This window comes from Ursus arctos, unplaced genomic scaffold, assembly GCF_023065955.2.
Source record: "Ursus arctos isolate Adak ecotype North America unplaced genomic scaffold, UrsArc2.0 scaffold_18, whole genome shotgun sequence".
Lineage (NCBI taxonomy): Eukaryota > Metazoa > Chordata > Mammalia > Carnivora > Ursidae > Ursus > Ursus arctos.
Genome location: NW_026622852.1, coordinates 9,764,589 through 9,791,569, shown reverse-complemented (window position 1 = coordinate 9,791,569; position 26,981 = coordinate 9,764,589). Strand labels below are relative to the sequence as shown.

Here is a 26,981-nt window from a genome sequence, read left to right as displayed (position 1 = left end):
TTACCTTTAAAATATATATTTGTCAATTTGGTAAGCCATTCCTGTCCATTACCAAGTTTTATATCTTTGTCATTGTTTTAATTTGCATTTCTCTGATTAAGTATTTGCCTTTTGCAGATATAAAGGGAAGGGGGAAATATACAGAAAAGAAATTAAAATGAGAAATTGGAAAGATTTGCTTGGATGGAATAGGAAAAAGAAAGACAAATGGTGTAGTTTGATGGCATTTGCTGTCCTTTTTCAGTCTTTCCTACTTGCAAGCTCTAATGTATTTGGTCTGTTTGAGATCATGGCCATCACATTGAAATTCACATCTTTTTGGCAGTAGCACCTCAGATACGTGGTGGAAGGTAGGGTTGCTCAAGCGTGCACAGCAACCGAAGGATGGAGCACCCCTGGGAAGTCTTCTGTGAGACATTGCTGGAAAGCTGTGAGGTCACGGCCCTGCAGTCTTGTGGCTCTGGAGTCCTGTGTGCTGATGTTCGAACCCTGTCTTGTTTCAGCCCAGAAAGATTGCTCCTGATAAACAGGGTAGAAATGGTGTGTCAGTTTTTCCTTAATGACTATTACCCGAGTAGCCTTTTAGGTTAAACTCAGCACAGTCACCTCCATTGAAAAATTGCCTAGTGTTTTGGCTGATCACATTTATCTTATCGTGTGTCAGTGTGAAATTTGACTTCACGTTTATTTTCAGAGTCATAGTAAAACTTACGTGATAACTTTTTTCTTCAATCCAGAGAATGTCTTTCTATCCTGCATGTAATTCAGAAGAGCAAAGTTGAACAGCAGTTCTTCTATGAGTTTGAAGGGGGTGTCAAGCTTGGAATAGGTGCCTTTAATTTGGTAAGTAAATAATTTAAAGCCGCCAGAAGCTTTTGTAAAAGAAGCTAAGGTTTCCAGAGCCTTCTCCACTGTGTGTGAACCGCTGCCTGGGTTTTGTTGACAAGTGTCTAGAGTGGGATCAGTTTTTCTGTGTTGTGACCCAGCGGTGACTTTGGCCAGTATGTGTTGTAAAGTTCTGCACACGCTCAGACTAGGTTTGGATTGCACACAAGGGAAAGCATGCAGCACTCTGAGTGGACGAGCAACATTTTTGGTAATAAGGAGCTTGGAATCTGGTTCCATTTCCACGTCAGAAATACTGTTGCTCTAGCAATGGCGGCCCTGGAATTGAAAATAGGTGAGGCAGTAGCCATATAACTTGAGGCATGATTTTGATGCTGTGAGGGGGAGACAGAGAGTTTGAGTAGGTATTTGTCAAACTGTAACTTGTTATTTATAGAGATTTTGAAATTTATTAAGGTTTGACTGGAATTAATGAGAAAATGCAGTGGTAAAGGGAATAATATACACAAGTGTGTACATCACCGTGGCCACTTTGTTTGCGAACCCAGTTGGTCAATGATAGGGGTGGCTGGGGAAAGAGGCTGGCTGACTGTTAGAACAGGTCACCCTATTCACTTGATTATTCAAATCCTCCTCTGCTGAGGTCAGGCTTTGGTGAACATTCACATGGGACACAAATATCTTCATGTTTTTTGCTCATTCAGAAAGGTCTATACTCTTCCCCAGACTTCCTTGTCATTAATATTCCAATGATATTCCTTCCAAATCCCTGACCATGCAGCCAATGAATCCGTATAGAATCACACATGTGGCCATTTCTCTCCTAGCAAAACGAACAAGCAGGTGACCTGCTCTTGCACTGGCTGGATTTCCCCTCCCCACTGCTTCCCAGGGATGTTCTAGAAAGCAACTGTAGTGCCATGCTGTTCACTTTTGGTTGACTCCTGCATATTATGCAGAATTCAACAGACTTGCTTTCTGGAAAAGGATATTAAAAGAGATCTTGTTTGGACGTGGGCACTGAGGGATTGCCTTCTCAGCACTCACTCATCACTGCACATAAGAGGAGCAAGTATTCTCTAGAGCATCCTGAAAAGGCCAGGGTTTTTGCCATTGTTGTTTGTTTGTTTTTAAATTTTTTAGGTTCATTGTCTTAGCTAAATGAAATTAATTCACAAGTAATGACTACTGTATGTGTAATATGTGATGATTGAGATATGTATAGTGGTTCAAACTTTATCTAATATTTCATATTACCGAATTATTAAAACTTTAAGTTGTTTGGAGGTTAATATTTATCTGTAGATAGATACACTAACAAGTATACTTTTTTCTTCTTGCAGATGCTCTCCCTTTTACCAGCACGGATTATCAGACTACTAGAATTTATAGGATTTTCAGGAAACAGGGTACAAATTTAATTTTATCATGGTTTTGACAGGAAAGATGAATATGAGGGCAATACAGCAATTCTCATAACTAGCATGACAGTTATTGACAGTTTGTTTGCAGGACAGTAAAAAGTCATTGGGGTCTTGATTGTACTTTTCAGGAGCTGAGATGGTTTTTCTATTGAAAGCTAAAATTTTTTACTTTGTTACCTAAGTTCTGGGATTAAAAAGTATGTTTTACTAACACTGCTACTTGCTGGACTTTCGTACTCTTGTGTGGTTAAAATATGCTTCCTTAATCTTTTAGCAACCCCAGAGCGTTCTGTAAAACCAGGAAATTAGGCTAGATTTCTATGTCTCACATTTTATGATTCACATGGACCAAGTATACTTCTAGTATTTTGGGTTTCCTTGCACTTTTATAAGTTTCATGATAAAACTAAGCAAGGAAATGTTTTCCATGAATTTCATTCATTATATTTCTGTGTGGTTGTTTTTGTAGTAGATAACATTTATTAAACCTAACACTCGGTATGCTATTACCAGATTGCCTTATTGCAAAAGCTGTCCCTATTAGTGAAAAGGGCAGGTTTTGAGAACTATATGAGAACAAGTATAAGAAACTGTTATTTCCCCGCCCCCGCCCCCCCCCCCCCCCCCCCCCGACAGGTCGTGTGCTTTTCTGTTTTCTGTGCTTCTGCTACTCTCTATTTTGGATGCGCTCCCTGGCCAGCAGCCTCCCAAATAATGTTCTCTTGAGAGCCTCTGCATCCATTAGGTTTGAGATAAATGTCCACTGTTCCTCACACTTTCCCTTATCCTCTCCCAGTGAAGCTCAAGTATTCCTAAGTTGGAATCATTTATCTTTCTTACGGCATTCACCACATTCTAATATGACCGTGTGTTCATGTAGTGTCTTCCCTATTTGTTGGAAAGGTCTTTGAAGATAAAACTGTATTTGTTCATGACATTAAGGAGGGCATGTGATGTAATGAGCCCTGGGTATCATATAAAACTGATGAATCACCGGCCTGTACCTCTGAAACCCAGAAAACATTATATGTTAATTAATTTAATTTAAATAAAAAATGTAAAAAAAACCCTGTATTTGTTCATACCCACCATAATGCCTCATATTTAGATCCTCAGCATGTTTGAAGAAATTAATATTTTTATCAGAGAAATACAACATTTCTATGAAATGAGCACTGCCTTTATCCTCTCCCTAGAATCACATAATATGAAAGAGTTTGTGAGATTATCTATCTCATGCCAATTTAAAATGTAACTTTTGTTTCTGGTCAAGCATTGCCCCTTTTCTAAGCTCTTGGAAAATAGACACCACCTTCTTGGAGGGTGGAGACACAGGAACTCGGCCTCTGTAGTGTCTGAATGTGATTTTTCAGTCATGTTGTCTCCTTCTGAAATGCATTTGTTTCCCACAGGAGTTGGGCCTCCTGCAGTTACAGGAAGGTGCATCAGGAAGAAGCATGAGGTCTCCACTATGCTGCTTAACTATACTAGCTTTTCATACTTATATCTCCCTAATACTTGGTAAGGACTGGAGTACGTTTTATGTCATTGAAAGTTGATTACCTTTCATCTGAGTAAGTACAAACTTTAGATTGTACCCTCGAAACCAAGATAACATTGTATGTTAATTATATTTCAATTAAAACAATTAGAAAATAAATCACTAAGTGCTAGTAGTCTGTATGTCTTAACTTTTTTTTTCTTTTTTGAGGAAAGATGAAAAATAGTGACATTTGTCATAGTAACATTTGGCAGAGGGGGGTGGAGGATTTCTTTCCCTGAATATTTTGTATCTGTTTTCCGCTAAAGACATTTGGTAAAGTTTGTTTAAGGTGATCTATTTTAGCATATTTGTATTAGATTTCTTTTTGAGTAGAAAATTTAATTTTTGGTGAAGTTAAGTTAATATTGTTATTAAACCCAGAAAGCCCAATTAGGACTCAACAATAACTCCCTCCATTCTTAGGAATTAGTCGGTCCTAGAGCTTTCTTAAACTAAAGTCGTGGGTGGGACTTGTCTTGCCAAATTAACAGTTCTTATCTTTTCCACAAATAGGTGTTTGCTATATTTTACTGAAATGTGGAGAATTACTTATAAGTATCTACCCTGTTTCATGAAGACTGAGGCCTTTCCTGTTGCATTTCTAGGTACAGGAGAAGTGAATGTTGTGGAAGCAGAGAGTCTCCTTGCACCCTTCCTCCAGCAGTTTCCAAACGTATGCTTAGAATTTGAAATGCATGTTTCGGCCATAACCAATCAGGCGGGGCTGACCACTGATCAGTCTGTCTGCTTCCTTTCTCCCCAGGGCTCCCTCATGTTGTTTTATCATGCCCGGATAGAGCTGCTGAAAGGGAATGTGGAAGAGGTAATTTATCTTGGGGGAAGTAACTTGGGGAGTTGTCTGTAAGGTGGGGTTGTGTCACACTCATTCAGCTTAAGTAAATTCAGCTATATGCACTAGACAGCAATATAGACAAAACATGTCATTAAAATGCCCAAATTTAATTTTGTGTACGCATTCTATATGTAGATTACTGAATACAGTCTATAATTACACATTAAATACATGAGTCAGCTTGGGGTAGAATATACAAAATACAAGTGGGCAACCTTTAAAGGAATTTGAAAAAACTTGATCAGTTTCTGTATTGCATATTGACTTTGAAATCTAGCCCCTGCATAAGATACAACTTCACTGTACTACACATACTCCTCATCAAAGGAAATTACTCACTAGTTTTCTTAAAGATGATGACTATGGACTTTTTCATAGACGTATACTCACAAATAATTTTCTTCTACACAAATGAGGTCAAACATATGTATTTTTCTTTGATTTTTTTTTTTCTACCTGCAATACATCTTGGATTTCTTTCCAGGTCAGTGTATCTAAATCTCCCTCATTCTTTTTGATGGCTGGGTTTCATTCCATGAGATGGATATATGATACTTAAGCAGTCCACTATTGATAGACATTTGGCTACTGTAAATAATGCTGTTGTAAACATCATCAAGTGTATATTTCTGTGCACAGGTGTATTTATATAAGACAGATATTGATAATCAGGATTTCTAGGTCAAAGATGTTTGCATTTTGATAAATTTAGCCAAATTGCCCTCCTAACTAAGGTTAATAACTAAGGTTATTCCTTTTAAACTCCTGTAAAGATATGAGCATACTTACTTCCAATGCACTTTGGCAACTCTGGACATTATCTGTTGTATTCTTGCCCATGTCATAGCCAAAATATGATAATCAAATTTTTTAAAAGATTTTATTTATTTATTCTAGGGAGAGAGAGAGCATGCACATATGCACACAAGAGCTGGGTGGGGGTGGAGGGGCTGAGTGGGGGGAAGAGGGACAAGCTCAAGCTGAGTTTGGAGACTGACGTGGGGCTTGATCTCAGGATCCGGAGATTGTGACCTGAGCCGAAACCAAAATTCAGGTGCTTAATCGACTGAGCCAGGTGCCCTGAGAATCTAATTTTTAAATTTATATTTTTCAGTTTACAAATTCCTTCATGTGTATGTCTGTCACTTGTATATCTTTTTCTCTGATTACCTATTCATATCTTTGACAATTTTCCCATTGAGTTGTCTTTTTTTTTCAAGTATTTTATTGAATTGTTATATGATAAGGATTAATTTTGGCCAGTTGTGGATGTAGTGATATCTTCTCCCAGCCTTCCTTTAACTTTGTTTAAGGTATATTTTAACTTCTGGGAGTTCTGACTTTTATATTTTCAGTCCTTTGGTAAAGGACTTCTGCATTTTATATCTTCCTGGGAAGGAACTTCACTACTCCCACATTATAAAGTCCCACAGCCCCCTCACGAAGCTAAATCAAGAGGCAGAGCTTAATTGTATCATTGCATGTAGGGAAAGGAACATCTATCATCACATTGAGTGGTTTAATGAGCGATGCTTTTGTTCTTTTTGTACAAAGTGATTTATGTATTTTTCCATTAGGTTATTTTCTCCTTGTCTAATATCTGGATGATCAGCTTTCTGCAATTGACTTATAGGCACAAGAGATATTTCGAAAATGCATTTCAGTTCAAGAAGAATGGAAACAGTTTCACCATCTCTGTTACTGGGAGCTGATGTGGATTTATGTATTCCAACAAAACTGGATGGAGGCATATTATTATTCTGATCTGCTTTGCAAAGAAAGTAAATGGTCCAAGGTAAAGTGCTATGTTTTCATTACTGTTATCTGTTTGCTAGTAAGTGTCCAGGATGATTTTTCTTTAGGACCGATTGCTCAGAAGTATGACATCAACACTACTTTCTCAACTTAGGCATTAAGTACCTACAGCATAGAAGCACTGTCTTTAGCTCTACATGTTCTAAAAGCCATCCAAACAGTCCTTTTCAACAAAGAGGTTCTTACCTCTCAGGGTGAAGTGTACTTACATTTAAAAGTTATTCAGTATCAACAGCCTTGATAATTTTTCCATAGATTTTATGATGCCCTGATGACAAGGCTTTTCATAATAGTTAAAATTAATTCTGATCTATTTGTGAGAAGTTGGGAGAAATGAGACAACAGTTCCCTGTTCATTCTGTGTACTTTCTTGACCATAAACACTACAGTTGTATAATAGGAAAATGGTCAAAATTAACTGAAACGTCTTCTCAGTAGAAACAGGCAGTATAAGACTTTATTTTTTTCCTTTTATTTATTTATTTTTTTTGGTGCCTTTTAAATGTTACCTCTGGACAGTTTGTAGGTCATTCCTGACTTGCAAGATAGAAATGTCACATACCTAGAGATGCCCTATAACTAGCTGCTTCTCTTCTTTCCTCCAGGCAACTTACGTGTTCTTGAAAGCTGCAATTTTGAGTATGCTTCCAGAGGAGGATGTAGCGGCAACTAAAGAGGATGTGGTAACTTTATTCAGGTAAGCAAGGCACTTTTGCTATGACACACATCCTGGATATATCCTTCTTTCCCCCTAAGTGTTCTCCCAGACTTTACCTTCATATCTTCTTTAATTTCTACTCATTCAGTGCAGGAACACTTAAAAACCACACTCAGAGAGGGTCTGCTGTGAACTTATCTGTTTAACTTTGTTTAGATTGGTGTCCGTCCATCATCTGTAACCTTGTTTTCGAGCACCTACTGTGTGAAGGGTACCGTGTTGGGTGTTGAATAAACAGGCATGGCTCCTGTCCTTGTGGAGTTTATAATCTTGTAATGGAACCAGACATCAGTGAAATTATCACACAAATAATGGCAAAATTATAATACACGACTAATTTTTTTTTCTTAACTACTTTTCTTGCCATTCCTTCTCAGTATCTTTGTAGGCTCATCCTGTTTTATCCAGCTATTAAATGTTGATGTCTTAGAGCCTCAACCTTAGGAAATCTCAGCCAGGCCAAGTTTAAATCCCTAGTTCAGACCTCCTGACTGAGCTCCCGACCCATATAGCCAGCTCCCATTTGTCACCTTTCCTTGAAAATGTGAAAGCATTTTATTTATTTTTTGTTTATTTATTTTTTAAAAATTTTATTTATTTATTTTAGAGAGAGTGGGGGAAGGGCAGAAGGAGAGGGAGAGAGAGTCCCAAGCCGATGTGGTGCTCAATCCCAGGACCATGAGATTATGACCTGAGCCAAAACCAAGAGTCTGACGTGTAACCAATTGTGCCACCCAAAAGCATGTTAAACTTACTGTGTTTAGTCTTCCTGAGCAAACCTGGTATTTTTTCCTCTTTTGGTGATTGGGACCACAGTTAGCAAGCCAGAAGCTGATAATACTTGCATCGTCAACACTGCTCACTGTCCCCCCACCATTCTCCAATGGGAGGAAGGGTATTTATATATGTGTAGAGCCAGTAATGGTTAAGATGGTATCTGCAGGCAGAGTAGGAGCCGCCGAGGCAGCAGGGAGTTGTGGTGGTACAGTTTCAGACCAAGGGAAGAGCATGTGAGAGGACCTGTTGAAGGAAGGAACACTGCACGTTAAAGGACTAAAAGATGATATTTGATAGGACATCATGCTACATTTAACGTACAGTTGACCCTTGAACAACATGAGTTTGAACTGTGTGGGTCCCCTTCAAGTGGACTTTTTTTTGATCAGTACAATACCGAAAATGCATTTTCTCTTCCTGATGATTTTCTTTTTCTTCCTTCCTTCCTTCCTTCCTTCCTTCCTTCCTTCCTTCCTTCCTTCCTTCCTTCCTTCTTTCTTTCTTTCTTTCTTTCTTTCTTTCTTTCTTTCTTTCTTTCTTTCTTTCAAGATTTTATTTATTTGAGAGAGAGAGACAGAACACAAGCAGAGGGAACTGCAGGCAGAGGGAGAAGCAGGCTCCCCGATGAGCAAGGAGCCCGATGCGGGACTTGATTCTAGGACTCTGGGATCATGACCTGAGCCAAAAGCAGATGCTTAACCGACTGAGCCACCCAGGTGCCCCCCTGATGATTTTCTCAATAACATTTTCTTTTCTTTAGTCTACTTTACTGTCAAAGTATGGCATTTAACACATACAACATACAATATATGTATTAATCAACTGTTTATGTTATTGGTAAGGTTTCTGGTCAGCAGTAGGCTGTTAGCAGTTAAATTTGGGGGGAGTCAAAAGCTATCTGTGGATTTTTGACCATGTGGGAGGGGGTCGGTGCCTTTAATCTCCATGTTGTTTAAGGTAGCAAAGTCACAGGTGCCAAAGTGGTCTAAGAGAGGGTATGGTAGAGGGGAGGAGCTGACCACTGGAGATGAGGAAGTTAAGGAAGAGAGAAGCTCTACTACATCCTTCAAACATATTTAATGACAAAACTTTTTACATGGAATCCTATATCCTGTGCTCATGTTACAAGAAATAATATGTTAGCTGGACCCTCAAGATTTGTCAGGACAAATCTGAAGATAGGACCAAAACCACTTTTTCATCTTCTTTTTAAAAGCTATTTTTGCAAAAAGGAACATGTATACTAACTATAGAATCAACACCAGTGGAAGCCATGGTAGGATTCATGCCACCTCTTGCTGGTAAAATGTACGTCCTTGTTTCACACAAACAACGGATGGAATGGAATATTAAGATACTTTGAAATCTTTAACTCTCCCTCTGTCTCTTCCACTTTAGAGTAAGTGTTCTCCATATCAAAACAATTTTTGTGAAACATGTAACCAGTCCTATTTTCAGAAGAAAGCTTGAGGTCTGCTGTATGATAGCATCTAATTGGTTGGGATAATGAGAAGAGAGTCGCCCAGTGAATGTTTTTTCATACAGACTCTGCAGTCTTCAAACCACATGATTTCCTGTCCAAAGCATGTTTCTATCCCCCATCCCCAACCCCCACTTCACATTTCCACTGCTTCTTCCTCTGATGTTACTGAACATCAAATCATGGGCGTTCTGCTTTAGAGTTCATATCCCCAGATTGTGCCAGAAAGAACCGAACACAATCTTGTCCTCTTATTGGAATATTTTTTCTCTTGTTTCATCTTACTTTTTCTTTCAATGATGTAATTGGATATTTATTTTCCTGAACTTTGTCTCAGCAACCTGTTTGGTGCACTTACAAATTTGTGTGCAAGAAAGTGCGTTGGGAATATAGAGTCTCTCCGTCCTACTCTCATATTTATGTGCTTGTAAATTTCACAATGGGGATTTCTTAGGCTTTTAAGAGGAAGTTTGTAATCATGGTGCATGTCTTTAGTTGATTATTTTCAAAATAACCTATGTTTGAGAAACTTTTTCTCTAAGTATACATTAATTGACAGCTGTGTTTTGAAGCACGTTATCTTACAGATCTGTGTCCTAGGATAAAGACAGGAATAAGTAGGAATAGATATGAATATGAAATGTACCATATACCCTTTTTCCTCTCTCTGAGTATCCACGTAAAAGTAAATACTTTGGACTCTTTTCCTGCTTATTTATGGAATTTGCCAATTTTTATTTTTATTTTTATTTTATTTTTTTAAAAATATTTATTCAATTTCGGGGCGCCTGGGTAGCGCAGTCGTTAAAGCGTCTGCCTTCGGCTCAGGGCGTGATCCTGGCGATCCGGGATCGAGTCCCACATCAGGCTCCTCCGCTGGGAGCCTGCTTCTTCCTCTCCCACTCCCCCTGCTGTGTTCCCTCTCTCGCTGGCTGTCTCTCTGTCACATAAATAAATAAAATCTTAAAAAAAAAAATATTTATTCAATTTCAATTTAATTAACATGTACTGTATTATTAGTTTCAGAGGTACAACCCAGTGTTCATTACTTCAAGTGCCTTCCTTAATGCTCCATCCCCCCCACCCACCTCCCCTCCAGCAACCCTGTTTGTTTCCTATAGTTAAGTGTCTCTTATGGTTTGTTGCCCTCTCTGTTTTCATCTTATTTTATTTTTCCTTCCCTTCCCCTATATTCATCTGTTTCTTTAATTCCACATATGAGTGAAATCACATAGTGTTTGTCTGTCTCTGACTAACTTATTTTGCTTAGCATAATACCCTCTATCTAGTTCCATCCACGTCTTTGCAGATGGCAAGATTTCATTCTTTTTGATGGCTGAGTAGTATACCATTGTGTGTGTGTGTGTGTGTGTGTGTGTGTGTGTGTGTTTACACCACATCTTTTTTACCCATTCATCTGTTGAGGGACATCTGGGCTCTTTCCATATTTTGGCTGTTGTTGACGTTGCTGCTACAAACATTGGGGTGCATTGCCAATTTTATATCTAGATTTCCTTGATTGTGTTTGATAAATTAAGATATTAGCCACGTTAACTAGAGAGAAGTATGTGTCAGTCAGTGGTTCTCACATTTCAGCACACATCCGAATCACCTGGAGGACTCACTAGAATCCAGATTGCTGCGCCCAGCTCTAGAGTCACTGATATTAGATCACTAATATTAGGTCACTCCACCACTGGGGTGGAGTCTGAAAATTTGCATTTAAAAAAACATTTTTTTTGAAGATTTTAGTTATTTATTTGAGAGAGAGTGAGCGAGAAAGAGAGAGAGAGCACGCACACAAGCTGGGGAAGAGGCAGAGGGAGAGGGAGAAGCAGACTCCCTGCTGAGCAGGGAGCCCAACATGGGGCTTGATCCCAGGACCCTGGATCATGACTTGAGCTGAAGGCAGACGCTTAACTGACTGAACCACACAGGCGCCCTGAAAATTTGCATTTCTAGATGCTGCTGCTGCTGCTGGTATGGGGAGTGCAGCATGAAAACTGCAGGTATCAATAACGTCTGTGTTCTAATGACCTTTTGCTGGGGCTGGGGTTGGGTTCTTCACAGACAGGTGGATAGCTTAAAGCAGAGAATTGCCGGGAAATCCATCCCTACTGAGAAGTTTGCTGTAAGGAAGTCTCGACGTTACTCTGCCTCGTTGCCTGCTCCTGTGAAGCTCATCGTGCCTGCCCTGGTATCTGTTTTTATTTTATTTACTGTTGGTGTTTTAGAAAGAAATCATCTATTCACAGCAGCAGGAAGCACACCTGTGAAGTTTAGCTGTTTGCTGTGAAGTTTGGCTCAATTAAATGCCATTGTAAGGGTATTTGTAAGGTGAACATTTATGAATTATTAATAATTAAATAATCATAAAAATTATAGCTAATGTTTTTTGACTACTTGGTATGTTCTAGGCATTATGATATTTAAAAATATATCATTTATTATTTTTTGAAAGGCTATTTAAAACAATATATCATTTAATTCTTACAGTAACTATGAGGGTACTTTCTCCCTGTAGCCCCATTTTATAGATAAGGAAATTCAGGCAGAGAGGTGAGTTGGCTTAATTAAAGTTGAGTTGAATTCTAATGCAAGCCACTTATATGATTTTACCTTTTCTCATTGCCACATTAAAAATTAAGAGGTCAAAAAAATGTAAAAAATTAAAGGAAACGTGAAAATAATTTTAAGAACATATCTTGTTTCACCCAACATATGTAAAATGTTTGTTTGAACATATAACCAGTAAAAACTTAATGAGATATTTCACATTCCTATCTATGGTACTAATTATTTGAAATCTAGTGTGTAGTTTACTCTCAGAGCACATCTCAGTGTGGACTGGCCGCATTTCCAGTGCTCAGGTACCCGAAGTGGCTGGTGGCTGCTGCATTCCACAGTGTGGTGCTGGAACTCACATTCCTCTTCTTCTTCTTCTTTTTTTAAAGATTTATTTATTTATTAGAGAGAGAGAGCATGAGCAGGGGGGACAGAGGGAGAGGAAGAGAGAGTCTCAAGCAGACTCCATGCTCAGCGTAGAGTTTGACGTGGGGCTCGATCTCATGATCCTGAGATCTCACCTGAGCCGAAACCAAGAGTAGGCGCTTACCCGACTGTGCCACCCATGTGTCCCTGGAGCCCACATTCTTAATCATTATGTTGTTTAGACTACACTTCATGAAAAGCATAATTTCCACTTAAATTTTTTTAATGAATACTTCTTTAAAAGTACTGAATGTATCAAATTATTCGGGCTCTTTGGGGCTTTAGTTTTGCATATGTAGTCAGCACAGGAAAACCATTAAACGCAAGCTGACACCTACAGTCCTCCTTTGGGGTTTCTTGATTTTTTTTTTTTTTTTTGTATTCCAGAGTTTATTCAGCTATTCCTCTTTGACAGTTTAGTTTCCAGTTTTTACTATTACAAACATGTTACAATGAATATTCTTTCATACTGCTTTTTTTTTTTAAAGATTTTATTTATTTGGCAGAGAGACAGCCAGCGAGAGATAGAACACAAGCAGGGGGAGTGGGAGAGGAAGAAGCAGTCTCCCAGTGGAGCAGGAAGCCTGATGCGGGGCTCGATCCCAGGATCCTGGGATCATGCCCTGAGCCGAAGGCAGACGCTTAACGACTGAGCCACCCAGGCGCCCCTATATTGCTTTTTTTGGTGCATGGTCATGTAATTCTCTGGGAAGATTTCTAGAAATGGAATTCCTGGTTGAAGAGTATATGCAGTTACTATTTTGACATAGCCAAATTGCCCTCCAGAAAGCCTTTACTGGTTTAAATTTCTACCAGCAGTGTTTCACTGTTTTAATTTACATTTCCCTGTTGGTATGGTTGAGCATGTTTTCATGTGCTTATTATTTTTATTTCTTCTCTTGTGAATTGTTCATATACTAATGTAATTTTTCATTAGGTTGTTTATTGTTTTGTCATTGACTCATAGGAGCTCTTTATATATTCTGTGAGAAAGAAAACGGTAGCCTGTAACAGGTATCAGATAGGAACTAGCCTATACCTAGGTCCAGTTGTTCTCTACTTAAGATAAACAATCCCAGAGAGCACCACCATCAGACCAGGTTATTCTGTGCCTGTGATGGAATGAGACAAAAACAGCACTCTGTCATCAAATCTGAGCACAGATAAAAACAGGAACACCATGCAAATCACCAAAATGACCAAGCATCCCCCTTTCCCAGCTCACATGGGAGACTATTGCTGTTTCACCAATTATACTTTTAGATCCATTCCTGATTGATTTCTATCAAGTGATTTGCACTGGGAAATTTCTTCTTTGTGTCACAGAACTTTCGTGAAAATTTTCTAAAGCCTGATAGCCCTTTCTGTGCCCTAGAACTTAGTTGCTCATGTGTATATAACTATATCCTACTTTGAGTAAGGGGAACTAACTGCACTTCTTTCTGCAGGTTTAAGGATGTAGAATTGGTTTGAATTGGTGTTAACCAGGAATTTCACCAAAATGTTATTTTTAGAATCTCAGATATGAGCTTGCCTTCTTCTGATAGTCTCTCAATAAAAACAAAACTTAAAGATCATCAGTTAATTATTCCATTAATTATTGAATCAAGGTCTTACACTATTAGCAATAAGAAACTGTTGGTTGTTAAAAAAAATTAGAGTGTTGTGATCTTAGTTTTCAGTGCCGTAGAGTAGAGGTGACTTTGCTGCCACTGGAATGTATTTTCCTCATTTATGTGACTTCCCTGTAAGAAGCTGTTCAAACAATATCTTTATCGTATTTTAAAATTCATTTATCTCCAAGAAGATACTAATTACCCTGCTTATTTTAAACCCTTAAAAATATGAACTGTACTACCAGGAAAGTTAGAAAAATATTTTCAAGCAAAAGCATATTTGCTTTTGGTCCAAAAAAATTCTCATCTGTTAGCCTATGAGATGTAATTTGCAATAAGAAATCATTAGTTTACACTTTCAGGGGCTGTCATTCAGCCATATGGCCTTTAAATGAATGCATTTCCTGCATGTTGGATTGTATTGCTGGACTGTCACATGTTTTTAATGGGATGAAAGAACCATTAAAATATTTTCTATGTTCATTTCCAGTGAAGTCCTTGGAAACATTTTATGTAAACAGTTGGCAGATATTTTAAAATATTTCCCTTTACTTAAAAGTAACAACAAAAATTTGTATCAAATACAATTGTTCGTAGTATCAGTTAAAAATATTCTATTTATTTCTGTATTTGTAACCTATTATCTTCCAAAAGGATCAACTACCAGTAGATGCTTAAATGAATGAGTACATTTTTCAGTAAAAACATAATATACTATATATATTGAGTGGTATAAAAGGCAAAAGGCATATGCTAAAACGAGAAAGGGGGAAATTGTATTCACCACACTCCAAATGAGGAAAGCTAAGGAAAGTGATCTCTGAAGGTTGTCTTGAGATCCGTAGCAACCAAGAGAGTAGTTTCGTTGTTGTAAAGGACATTGAATAACCTCACATAATTGCAAATGGCTTTTCGTTCTTCCTCATTAGGAAATGATGTATGTCTGGAATGGTTTTCCAATAGTGAGCAAGAGAAAAGACCTTTCTGAAAATCTGTTGGTCACTGTCGAAAAGGCCGAGGCTGCTTTACAAAATGAAAGTAAGTATGAAAAGTAGAAGCCTGGAAATCTTTTTCATTACCACTCTCCTGCCCTTTCCCTGTGTATATCTACCCGTGTTCATTTGTGTGTGTCACAAAGACAAAGCACTTGGGCTGCAAGGATCTGGGTGATTGTAATCAGAGGAAGGGAGGAATGACACACGCTGCAACGTGGACGAGCTTTGGGCACACGAGGCTACGTGAAAGATGCCAGTTGCAGAAGACAGCTTATCGCATGGTTCCATTTATATGAGATATTGAGAACAGGTACATCTATGAAGACAGAAAGTAGACTAGTGGTTTTATAACTAGGGGTGGATGAACTGGGGCATGTGTGTGATAGCTTTTAAAGGGCATGGCATTTCTTTTTGGAGTGATGAAAATGTTCTAAGACAGTGGTATTGGTTGTACAACTCTATAACATCCTCAAAACCAGTGAATTGTGTACTTCAAGTGGGTGAATTGTATGGTACATGGATTATATCTGAATAAGTCTGTCACTGAAAAAGATGAACAATCAGTTAAGTTTTAGAGTGCATTTCTGGTTTTTAATTTGTGACTCTTTCCATGCCTCCTTTTGCTCTGTAATACCTATTATGTTTTTGCAGACACAGAAGATTGTTTTCAAGTTGACATTTTCTCACAATTTAATTTTTTTACTCATTACTGTTGGTTGTCCTAGAGGCCCCTCTTTAGTTTACTGGAAGCTCCGTTTCCTGGAAGCAGCCGGCATGGTAGAAGGAAAATCAGGCCATATGGGCTTACAGCTCTGCAGCTGTGAGACTCTGGGAAACTTACCTCATCATTCTGGGCCTGGGGTTTCTTTTAAAATGGGATGAGGCTATCCAAAGAACCATAGATAATATCCAAAGTTTTCTTGCTCTGACAGTGTCTAATTCTCTAGCTTAAGTAGAGGGTTTATCTTTTCATAAATGATGCCATAAATGATAGCCTTTGTAGTATTTCTCATCAGCCCCCAATCATTTAGGGCTTATCCTTTGGAATGTTTTAACCACAGAAGTAAAAGAAAACTTCCATGGTGACAAACATGGCAAAGGGCATAGAAATTCAGGAAAAGGCAGGGAAAATTATAACAGTTAACTCATATTTCTTAACTGGAAAAAGATGGGCATTGACGGAGTGGCTAGCCCCATCCTCGATATATTCTCCACATGGGAAATTAAATATTGAACGTAGCTCTAGGGATGAGAACCTCATTTGGATCATTTTTGTATTTGGAGCTATAGAATGAGGCTGAAATGTTAAATGAGATTTTTCTTTATAATTATTGTTAAAAAATTAAACACATAATTATAATTGATAGTCGTAGGTGAAAAAGTTACCCATATTTTTGCTACTCTAACATGGTTAATTTAGAATTTTTGTTTGTTCCAGCCTAGCCTTGTTTTTATAGTTGCAACCATAGTGTACCTGGATATATACTAGACTACTTTTTGGTTCACTTAATATGTCATAAACTTTTTTAAATTGAAGTATAATTGACACATAACATTGTATTAGTTTGATGTGCATACCATAATGATTCGGTATCTGTGGCCTCTCTAATGATCAGCACAATAAGTCTAGTTAACTTTCGTTACCATACATAGTTACAAATTTTTTTTTCTTGTGTTAGAACTTTTAAGATCTGCTCTCTTAGCAACTTTCAAATATGTAGTACAGTATTATTAACTACAGTCACCATGCTGTACGTTATATCCCCATGATTTATTTTATAATGGGAAGTTTATACTTTTCTTTACCCATTTTTCCTACTTCCTATGCCCCACCCCCAGCAACGACCAATTTATAAACTTGGTTTTTTTGTTGTGTTGTTTAGATTTCACATAAGCGAGATCATAATATTTGTCTTTCTCTGTCTGACTTATTTCATTACTTAGCATAATGCCCTCAAGGTCAATCCATGTTCTTGCAAAATGGCAAGATTTTATTTTTTATGGCTGAATACTATTCTGTGGTATGTTTATACTACATTTACTTTGTCCATTCATCCATTTATGGCTTCCATATCTCGGCTATTGTAAATAATGCTGTGATGAACATGGGGGTGCACATATCTTTTTGATTTGGTGTTTTCATTTTCTTTGAATAAATACCTAGAAGTGGAATTGCTAGATCATATGGTAGTTCTGTTTTTATCATAGACTTTTAAATTGTTGTTAAATGGCTCCTATAATAATTTCAAAAGCTTCATAGCACTCCATGGAGCTAATGTATCATAATTTAATCAAATCTCTCAGTATTGTTGGGCATTTAGGCTGCTTTCCATATTTCCAATAATTCTAGTTTTAGATTGCCATCAATAAGGAGAGGAAATATGAAAGAATGAAAGCTGAATCAGTGGCCTTAATAGCTAATAAGGTCAAGGTTTCAGGCAGGATAGCTGAAGAAGTCAATAGAACAGAAAGCAATGACGTCCTGGGGCCACAGATCAGCACCCCCACCCCCCAGTTCTCCCAAATTACCGTTCTGTGAATATAAACTGGTAATCACAGGGAGAATCGGGTAAATGGAATATTCTACTTTACTATTGAAAAAAGTCACCTGCAGAGGTCATCTATTGCTGGAGGGTGAGTAATGTCAGTCTCCCATGTTAAAGGCAGCATTTTTATAAAAGAACCGTGGTTCCCTTTCTCTCCTTTTTCCTTCCCCTTAGAGAAAAGTATTAAACTTCAACCCCTATGAGCTGAAGCTTGGTAGAGTAGCCAAAATATTGAGGTATTTATCTTCATGGACTGATAATTCTCTGTGATTTCTGGGCACCAGGGAAACAAGTGGATGAAAGGGCTCGAGAAACTGAAATCGAAAAAGAAATCCAAAGTTTGTACTATTTAACAGAGAACCAAAGGAGCGTATGTATAAGTATAGTCTTACAGACTCACTATATGGACATTTTAGACTTTCTTTGTATGTTCTAGATGTGACATTACTAGTATATTATCTACATAGTTTTTATAGAGAGAGTTGCATTAAGTTTCTTTACTATTCATTTTACAATTGTATCTTTTTAATTTTTAAAAATTATTTTATTTTATTTTTTTAAGTAGGCTCCATGCCCAGTGTGGAGCCCAATGTGGGGCTTGAACTCACAAACCTGAGATCAAGACCTGAGATGAGGTCAAGAGTCAGACACTTAACTGACTGAGCCACCCAGGTGCCCCTCTTTTTAATTTTTAATTGTAGTACAAAATATATATCACACAAAATTTACCATGTGACCCATTTTTAACTGTACAGTTCAGTAATGTTAAATATATTCACATAGTTGTACAACTGGTCTCCAGAACTTCTCCATACCCATTAAGAATAGCTCTCCATTTCCCTCTCCTCACTGCCACTGGCAACCACAGTTATACATTTTGTTACTATGAATTGAACTATATTAGGTTGCTCATTTGAGTGGAATCCTACATTATTTGTCCTTTTGGGACTGGCTTATTTCACTTTACATAATGGCACCTCAGGCTTTGGGGCACCTGGGTGGTTCAGTTGGTTAAGCGTCTGCCTTGGGCTCAGGCCATGATCCCAGAGTCCTGGGATCGAACTCCACGTCGGGCTCCTTGCTCAGTGGGGAGCCTGCTTCTCTCTCTCTCTCTCTCTCTGCTTCCCCTGCTTGTGCTCTCTCGCTCTCTCTTTGTCAAATAAATAAAATCTTAAAAAAAGATGGTCTCAGGGTATATCCATGTAGTAGCATGTGTGAGAATTTCCCCTTTTTAATGCTGCATAATATTCCATTGCATGATAGATCACATTTTGCTTTTCTATTTATCCATTGTGGCACATTTGAGTTGCTTCCACTTTTTGGCTATTGCAAATAGTACTTCTATGAACACGTGTATGTAAATATTTTTTTGAGGTTGCTTTCAGTTCTTTTATTTATTTATTTTTAAAGATTTTATTTATTTATTTGAGAGAGAGAGGGAGAGGAGCAGAGGGAGAGGGAGAAGCAGACTCCCCGCGGAGCAGGGAGCCTGATGCAGGGCTCCGCCCCAGGACCTCGGGATCATGACCTGAGCTGAAGGCAGACGCTTAACCAACTGAGCCACCCAGGTGCCCCACTTTCAGTTCTTTTAGATAAATGCCCAAAAGTAGAATAGCTGGATCATGTGGTATTTCTATTTTAAATTTTTTTAGGAATTGCCACACTGTTTTCTCTAGCGGCTGCACCATTTTACCTTCCCTCCAGCAGTGCGCAAGGTTCTAATTTCTCTATATCCTCACCAGTATTCGTAATATCCTGGGGGGTGTTTTGGTTTTTTTTTTTTTGTAGTAGCCATCCTAATGGGCGTGAGATGATCTTTACTATTTTCAGTGTGACGTTACTTCAAAAAGGAAAAAGATTTTAGTTTGATTTGTGTGTAAAGTCAACATAAAGTTACATCATTTTGAAATTTGGATGAAATGAAAGTCTATGAAAGTTGAGATTAAAAAATGAGATTTCACAAAATGCACCTTTGTAGAATCCATTTGGGCTTTTAAACAAATTTTAGTATTCATTTTTATTCAACTAATTGGGCTACATTTTATTAACTTGCTCATTTGAACACTCTTAGATTTTCCATACTAGATATAGAATTGTGATAGGCTGAGAAAACATTGTCTCTGCCAGTAGGGGGATTATCTATGATTAAAACCCATATATCCGCAAACCAAATGGGAAAGTGGATATGTTTTTAATAAGTGGATATGTAAAAACTGGGAGGTGAAGGAAAACCTCTTTTTATTAAATGAAAACATTTGTAGAGTATTTTTCCCCCCAGAAAAGTGAACCAGGTTGTTTCTTGTGTTTTCCTACAAATGTAAGGGCTTTGGTTCAGTTGAATAAATTCTGACGTTTGAATCCTTTGTTGTATAGACTAATACTTACCACCAGAGAGTAGGGCCTTTGTATATTAAGAAGACCTGAGGGACCATTGGATTTTTCTCTATTTGAGCAGGCTCTTCAGCCTTTACCTCAGAGTTTATTTTGTCCCATTATTGGTTGGGGGAAAATGGAAAGGAGTAATACATGTATTGGACTAAGTATGTACAGTAAAATAGAGGCTTAGAAAACCAGACTGCTCTCTCCATTCATTCCTTCCTCTTTTAATCATCTATTGAGATGGTAGGCTTGGAGATATTTAAGGAGGGCTGGGGAAAGCTCAGACAGACAGACAGATGCACTGTACTTCATACAATTCTGTTTTTCTATGTGTTCCCTCTGGTAAAAAAAAAAATAATAATAATAATTTTAAAAAGCTTTTTCTTCCTGAAGATTTTGTACACAAAATTTTGATAATCTATTCCAGGTCCATTATTTTCTGCAGGAAAATTACCAAATTTCCATCTCCGCTCCTTCCCTCCATTCAGTAATGACCTTTTAGTAATTAAGCTCTTACCTTTCAGAGCAAGGGGGAAAAGAAATCCAAAACTGAAAAAATAAAACAAAGTTGTAAACCCGAGGTGACTCCAGCCTCCACCCTGTTTCTCCCCGGTATTGGCAAGTGAATGTGTTGTTGCTTCTTCTCCCCTTGGCAAGTGTCTCTAAAGTAAAAGATGGTAGAAGATACAGTTGGTGTTCTGCTCTGACAATGCGATTATGAAAGGCCCCTTATGATTACAAAGGGACAGATACAGTTTAATAAGAGCACACCCCCTGTAATATGCCTGGAGTCAGTGTCTGCCACTAATTCCTTTAGTGTTCCATTTGAAATCTAACTAAACTCAACATGTAGCCAGAAGTCGGTACAGTAGTTCTTCTCTGGCTCTTTGTTGCAGTTAATTTGCTTTGTGAAATTATATAGCAAACACAATCAGGGCTACATAAAAGGGAAAATGCTACTTTATGGCTTTTCACTTTCTAAATCTGTTTTTGAATTTTTCCTTTGGTGCATTTCAGCTAGTTTCTAAAAAGTTTAATGTGGATATTTTTGTAGTTTGGGCTTCAAACTTTCTTTTTCCTCAGCCTACCCTCTGTTTTATTAAGTTAAGCAGATCTTTTGTGATGAAAATATGCTTTGGCAGCATTGTATAATTTTCTTGGAATGTAAAATGGAAATTGTGTGTTGAAATGTTCATCTGTGAACTCACCCATGAGGTTGAGAATCACGATAAAGCATTCAGATTTTAAGGGAAAATAATCATCTGACAGAGAGTACTCTGTGGTCTGAGGAAATAATGGTTTTGCTAAGGTTTGGAGGAAGGTGGTGTCTTTGGACCCATTTTCTTTTCTTTTCTTTTCTTTTCTTTTCTTTTCTTTTCTTTTCTTTTCTTTTCTTTTTTAAAGATTTTATTTATTTATTCGACAGAGATAGAGACAGCCAGCAAGAGAGGGAACACAAGGAGGGGGAGTGGGAGAGGAAGAAGCAGGCTCCCAGCAGAGGAGCCTGATGTGGGGCTCGATCCCATAACGCCAGGATCACGCCCTGAGCCGAAGGCAGACGCTTAACCGCTGTGCCACCCAGGCGCCCCTGGACCCATTTTCTATATCCTTAACTTATGATCTAAATAAAAGCTAAGTGCGGTGTTAGTGGTACTTAAATTTTCCATAGTGTTATGTCTGTTCCTCAGAAAAACCATCATTCACTGAGCACCAGGATTTTGTGCTAAGACAAACTGTCATAAAATGCTAATACAGGACTCAGTAGAATGCACAAAAATGTACTAAAAGCTAGCATCCAGTATGGACCCTAAGAGTTTGGTTCTAGGCCTGGAAAGCTACTGCTTCTTGTTTATGTATTTCAGTGAGCATCCATGATTAGAAACGTAGATGTATTTGTGTGTGTGTGCCGGTGGCGGGGCGGGGGGCGGGGGGTTGCTGTAAAATGGTCCTTAAGTAATAAGAAAGGTAACGTGATATTGATAACCTGTGATTTTTCTTGGTGAATGAACTATCAGAGCTTGGAAGTGAAAGGTGAATGTCAGCTGTTTTTAGCACCTAGAAGTAAAGGGATCCCCTTCCAGTTGGTTAAGTTGCATCATTAACCTCCCATCAACCAGCAGTTTACTAACTCAAACACCAGCATGTGTTAATGGTGAATTCTGAGGTTTGTACTCAAAGCAGGGGAATCTCAGTAGGACGACTCCCAGGCTCCAGGGGTTTGGTTTACTACCCCTCCCACCCCTGTCTTGTCACAGCCTGAAATGTATAAATTATCGGCCTGTCTTGAGAATGACTTAGTTGCAGTAACTTGCGAAAGCTCCCAAATTCAAAAATGGTAGATGTGAAATGTCTACCTTTGTCAGGTCAATGTCGCACAGGATATGGTTCCTTTTGTTTAATATTCTACAGCCTTGGGCTGTAGAAGGCAATGAGTCATTTTGGAAAGGGGAAACGTGGTGAAAGAAAACCCTTGACATTAGCCTCAAGCGCTTGCAAGTTTGTGAGGTAAAGTTTTAGGTACCTTGCCTGTACTTCGGAACCATTTTGTCTAATTTTATGACAGAATTTCCCCCCAAAAGAACAAACCCTGGGAGAATTGATAAGTTGTAAACAGACTGATCTGGAGAGGGTATTCTATTCTACTTCCTGAATTTTTAATGGGTAGGAAGCCATCTGCTTCTCCATATGGAAGTGTTATCGTCTCCTGCGTGAAGCCAGCGCAGTTCGTCGCCAGAACCACGGGAGGAGGCAGCCCTCTTGCTCCTCTCACTTTACCTTTTATAGAATTAATACGGCGCCGACTTTATTAGAGTTCAGATTTCCTATTGTGACATCTAAGGCCGCCTAACTCAGACAATGAGCACTGAGCACCCGAAGAAAGATTTTCAAGTGGATAGAGTTGCACCCCTTCATAAAATGGTGTAGTAAGATAGTAAGCTCCTTCTTCTTTTAATTTAAAATATTTTCATTGTGTCATGGAACACTACATCAGAAACTAATGATATACTGTATGGTGACTAACATAACATAATAAAAAAAATTTAAAAGTAAATGAATAAATAAAATATTTTCATTGTGTTTTATTAAATGAAGCATAGCACGTGCTAGAAATATTTTCCTTATTCTTCAGTGATCCCTCCGAAACCTAGTAGCTATTCGTTCTCCCTCTTCCTTGGGATTTTATTTTATTTCATTTTTATTTTTACTTATTTTTTTCCCTTGGGATTTTTAAAAGTGTTTTTCCTTTTGTGCTTGCTTTCTGTTTGTTTGGCTTTAGACATAAGCGACTACTCAGTGGACGACGAGTGCTTGGTGAAGCTGCTGAAGGGGTGTTGCCTTAAGAACCTGCAGCGGCCCTTGCAAGCCGAGCTGTGCTTCAATCACGTCATCCAAAGGTACAAACGAGCAAGGAGGCTGGGGCTGAGTGCAGGCTGTGGTTTCCAGGGAGTTACTGTGAGAAAGCAACGTGTTCCCTCCCACAGCGAGTGTTCGGTGCTACCAGGAAAAGAATCCAGTAGCGCTCTCTTTGTCCTTGGAGAGCAAACTTAGAGCCCCAGTAGAGCATGGCTTTATGCATTTCTGCTGGTGTGTAAGGGGAACACTAAGCTCCATGAAAGCTAAACACTAGTTTAGCTGAGAACATAGGAGGACTGGTGAGGACTGGTGTCCTTATGAAGAGGAAAGAGACCATGTCTATATCCCAAATAAGTCATCTGCTGTTTTTAATAAACATGTTAAAGAAGTAGCCACTGATTAAAAAAGTAATTTAAAAAAAAAGAAAAGAAGTATCCATTGAGTTCAATTTTACTGATGTTTCTGGAAGGATCAAAAGGATGACCCAATTTGTGCTATGTGTTACATTTGTCGAATCTACAGTGAATTGTTTGCTCCCGTGTTTTGTAATTTGGGATCGTGAGCTCCCCTTCAATGGGGTTTTATCGTGAGACACCTATGAGGCTGGGATGGAAGAAGAGCCTCTGAAGTGATTTTGCTTTTATTTCTGCCAGTGCCCCCAAAACTTTTTCAGCCCAGGCCCACTTTCATGTTAATGTCATTGCTTAGAGGTCCTTGGATCCTTTGGGCCACGTAAATATGAATTGCAAATTCATGTGAGGACAGGTCTGTTATTAATTTCCCAAGGAATGCATTTTTTCCTTCCAACCTGGATGCAGACCGAGGAGCCAACTGCCCTTATCTTCCTCCTATGCCAGAGAGTAGGTTTTTCCAATCTGCCCTTTCTCTGATGGAGAATGGCCCCAGCTTGATATAGAAGTCTCAGGCGCTGCTCTTCTGTGGGCTCAAGGCCTCATCTGCATGAACACTGAGATATAAAGCCCTGGTTGATTCAGGCCAAAACAGGTCCCAGGACTGCTTTGACATCATCCAGACACTTAGAGTTCTGGCTTTGTTTTGTTTTCAGCTTGAGAGTTTTTCTTATGTTCTTGTGAGCTGAGCTATACATTTGGAAGGGCTTTACCTTATATATATTTATTTTTTATTGCTTCTTGATGCTTTATGGTCAGATTTCATAATATTGCTGAAAACAGAAGTGTTGACCACTTCTTCATTGACTTTTTTTTTAGCCTTACAAGACTTAACAATTTAAAGGAATACAGTGTCCTTATTTCTAAATGGAATTATTTCCTGAATACGTTCATTTTTTAGGAGGATGACCTTGTCCTTTCAGGGTTAATCTTTGAAGATCTTGCATGCATTCGTCTGCCTAAGGGGCATAAACAATGCTCAGTACTGGATTTAGATTAAAGAATAAAATAAAAGATGAATATAGTCAAAACACACTATTTACTGCCATCGTTTATTAGATTCCTTGACCGTATAATGACAGTTCTGTCTGGTAATAAGCTTAGTGCTGTACCTGTTTCCTGAGGAATGGGGAAAGTGCATACATTAAAAAAGAACGATTTGTTTCTTGTTCTGTTAAGACTTAATCACTTTTCTTTCACTCTTTTAGTGAAAAGCTACTGAAGTATGACCACTATCTAGTGCCATTTACTCTGTTTGAGTTGGCCTTTTTGTACAAAAGCCAAGGGGAAATTGACAAGGCCATAAAGACCCTAGAAACTGCAAGGTAAGTGGTGATGGCAGCTCTTCCTGCCTGCTATGAAGTCAGGAACATCGACACCAGTATAGCCACAGCAGTAATATTATATACTTAGAAGTTAAAACACGAATGAAAAATGAATAATAACATTATGCTCATGACTTTTGCTGTAGTTGTGCTATTTCCAGCCTTTTTAATGCCTGGCCCTGTGACTGTTTGCAAATGTGATTGTGGGCCTCTCTATGCCTGATTTCTAACCTATTCTCTTCTGGATTGGGGTTGGCAGGCGTTTTCTGGAAAGGACCAGATAGTAAGAATTTTTGGTTTTACAGCATAAGGTTTCATTGCAACTTCTAATTGCATTGAAAGCAGCCGCAGAAGACAACATGTAAATAAATGGGTGTATCTGGGTTTGGCCATTATTTGGGTCATAATTTGCTGACCCTTGTTGTCTTCAACCATATCTCTCATTTCCTTGAAGAGCTGCTGATTGGAAGAAGCCCTCTGTGTCTTTCCCTGGCTCTCTTTTCTTTCTGTCTACTGTGGTAATTTCGAAGCATTTTCATTTCTGCTTGACAGTGGCTCTCAGACTTGTGATCATGGCTCACTTAAACCCTGTGGTCTGTTCGCCTTGAATACTTCTTGAATACAGTGGAGAAAGAATGACATAATAGCTTTAAGCCATAAATAGCTTATTGATTCATTAGTTTGTTCATTTACTCAAATTCAGCGAGTATTCACTGAGCATTTATTATGTGCCAGACACTAGTAAAGGCTCTAGACAGACATCTATACATAAACAGGTGACGTTTCCTCTTGCTTAGTTAGAGGGTGATGTTGAATAAACCAACAAGTAGGAAAACCAGCAATGGCATATGCTTTGCTGACATTTATAATATGATACAGAGTCCCTGGGTATTACCTTAGGTTGGGTTGAGCCTGGACGTTTTCCTTGAGGAGATGATACTGTAGTTGAGATTTGCATATTTAAAGCCAGTCTTGAGAAGATCAGTCACCAAAAGACGGGGTGGGGAGCATTCCTGGCTGAAGCCACAGCTAGGAAACTTCTAAATGGGCAATTAGCCACTAGATAGTATATGATGCTATTTGCTGAAATGGGGTATGCTTAGAAGAGCAGGTTCCAGGAAAGGAGAAGACATACTTCTGTTTAGAACCGTGGGATTTTGAGGTGCTTGCTGGGTGTCCATGTGGAGATGGTGAGTTGACAGTCAAATATACAAGCCTGGAGTTCAGTGGAAACATCAAGGCTGAATGTAGAGATTTCAAAGTCACCTGCTCAGAGACAGTGATATTTAAAGCCAGGATACTTGATGAAGTGATTCGGGGAAAATAATACAGCTAGAGAAAGAGGTCCAGCACAGAGCTTCGGGATATGCCATCATTTTATTTTATTTTATTTTATTTTATTTTATTTTTTATTTTATTTTTTTTTTAAAGATTTTATTTATTTATTTGACAGAGAGAGACAGCCAGCGAGAGAGGGAACACAAGCAGGGGGAGTGGGAGAGGAAGAAGCAGGCTCATAGCGGAAGAGCCTGATGTGGGGCTCGATCCCAGAACGCCGGGATCACGCCCTGAGCCGAAGGCGGACACTTAACCGCTGTGCCACCCAGGCGCCCCTATTTTATTTTATTTTTTAAAAGATTTTATTTATTTACTTGACAGAGAGACAGGCAGTGAGAGAGGGAACACAAGCAGGGGGAGTGGGAGAGGAAGAAGCAGGCTCCCAGTGGAGGAGCCTGATGTGGGGCTCGATCCCAGTACACCGGGGATCACGCCCTGAGCCAAAGGCAGATGCTTAATGACTGAGCCACCCAGGTGCCCCTATGCCATCATTTTAGAAATGAAACAATAAGATTAAGAAGAAGTGGCCAGTGAATTAGGAAGACATCCAGGAAAGCAAAGTGAACAAAGT

At 38.6% G+C, this 26,981-nt stretch overlaps 1 protein-coding gene across 2 annotated transcripts in view; it reads left to right on the top strand.

The window, feature by feature from the left end:
* The window catches only part of TTC39B (tetratricopeptide repeat domain 39B), a 148,832-nt gene that overhangs the window by 86,485 nt on the left and 35,366 nt on the right, over window positions 1-26,981 (top strand). For both annotated transcript variants that reach the window (XR_008959866.1, XM_057313444.1), the window contains exons 9-19: window positions 738-843; window positions 2,190-2,255; window positions 3,683-3,791; window positions 4,419-4,486; window positions 4,577-4,636; window positions 6,300-6,461; window positions 7,087-7,178; window positions 11,527-11,653; window positions 14,993-15,101; window positions 23,261-23,378; window positions 24,956-25,072. Coding sequence is in view for 1 of the 2 variants with exons in the window: in XM_057313444.1 (XP_057169427.1) it covers window positions 738-843; window positions 2,190-2,255; window positions 3,683-3,791; window positions 4,419-4,486; window positions 4,577-4,636; window positions 6,300-6,461; window positions 7,087-7,178; window positions 11,527-11,653; window positions 14,993-15,101; window positions 23,261-23,378; window positions 24,956-25,072 (1,134 nt within the window). In the remaining variant the exon portion in view is untranslated. The remainder of the gene's footprint in view (window positions 1-737; window positions 844-2,189; window positions 2,256-3,682; window positions 3,792-4,418; window positions 4,487-4,576; window positions 4,637-6,299; window positions 6,462-7,086; window positions 7,179-11,526; window positions 11,654-14,992; window positions 15,102-23,260; window positions 23,379-24,955; window positions 25,073-26,981) is intronic.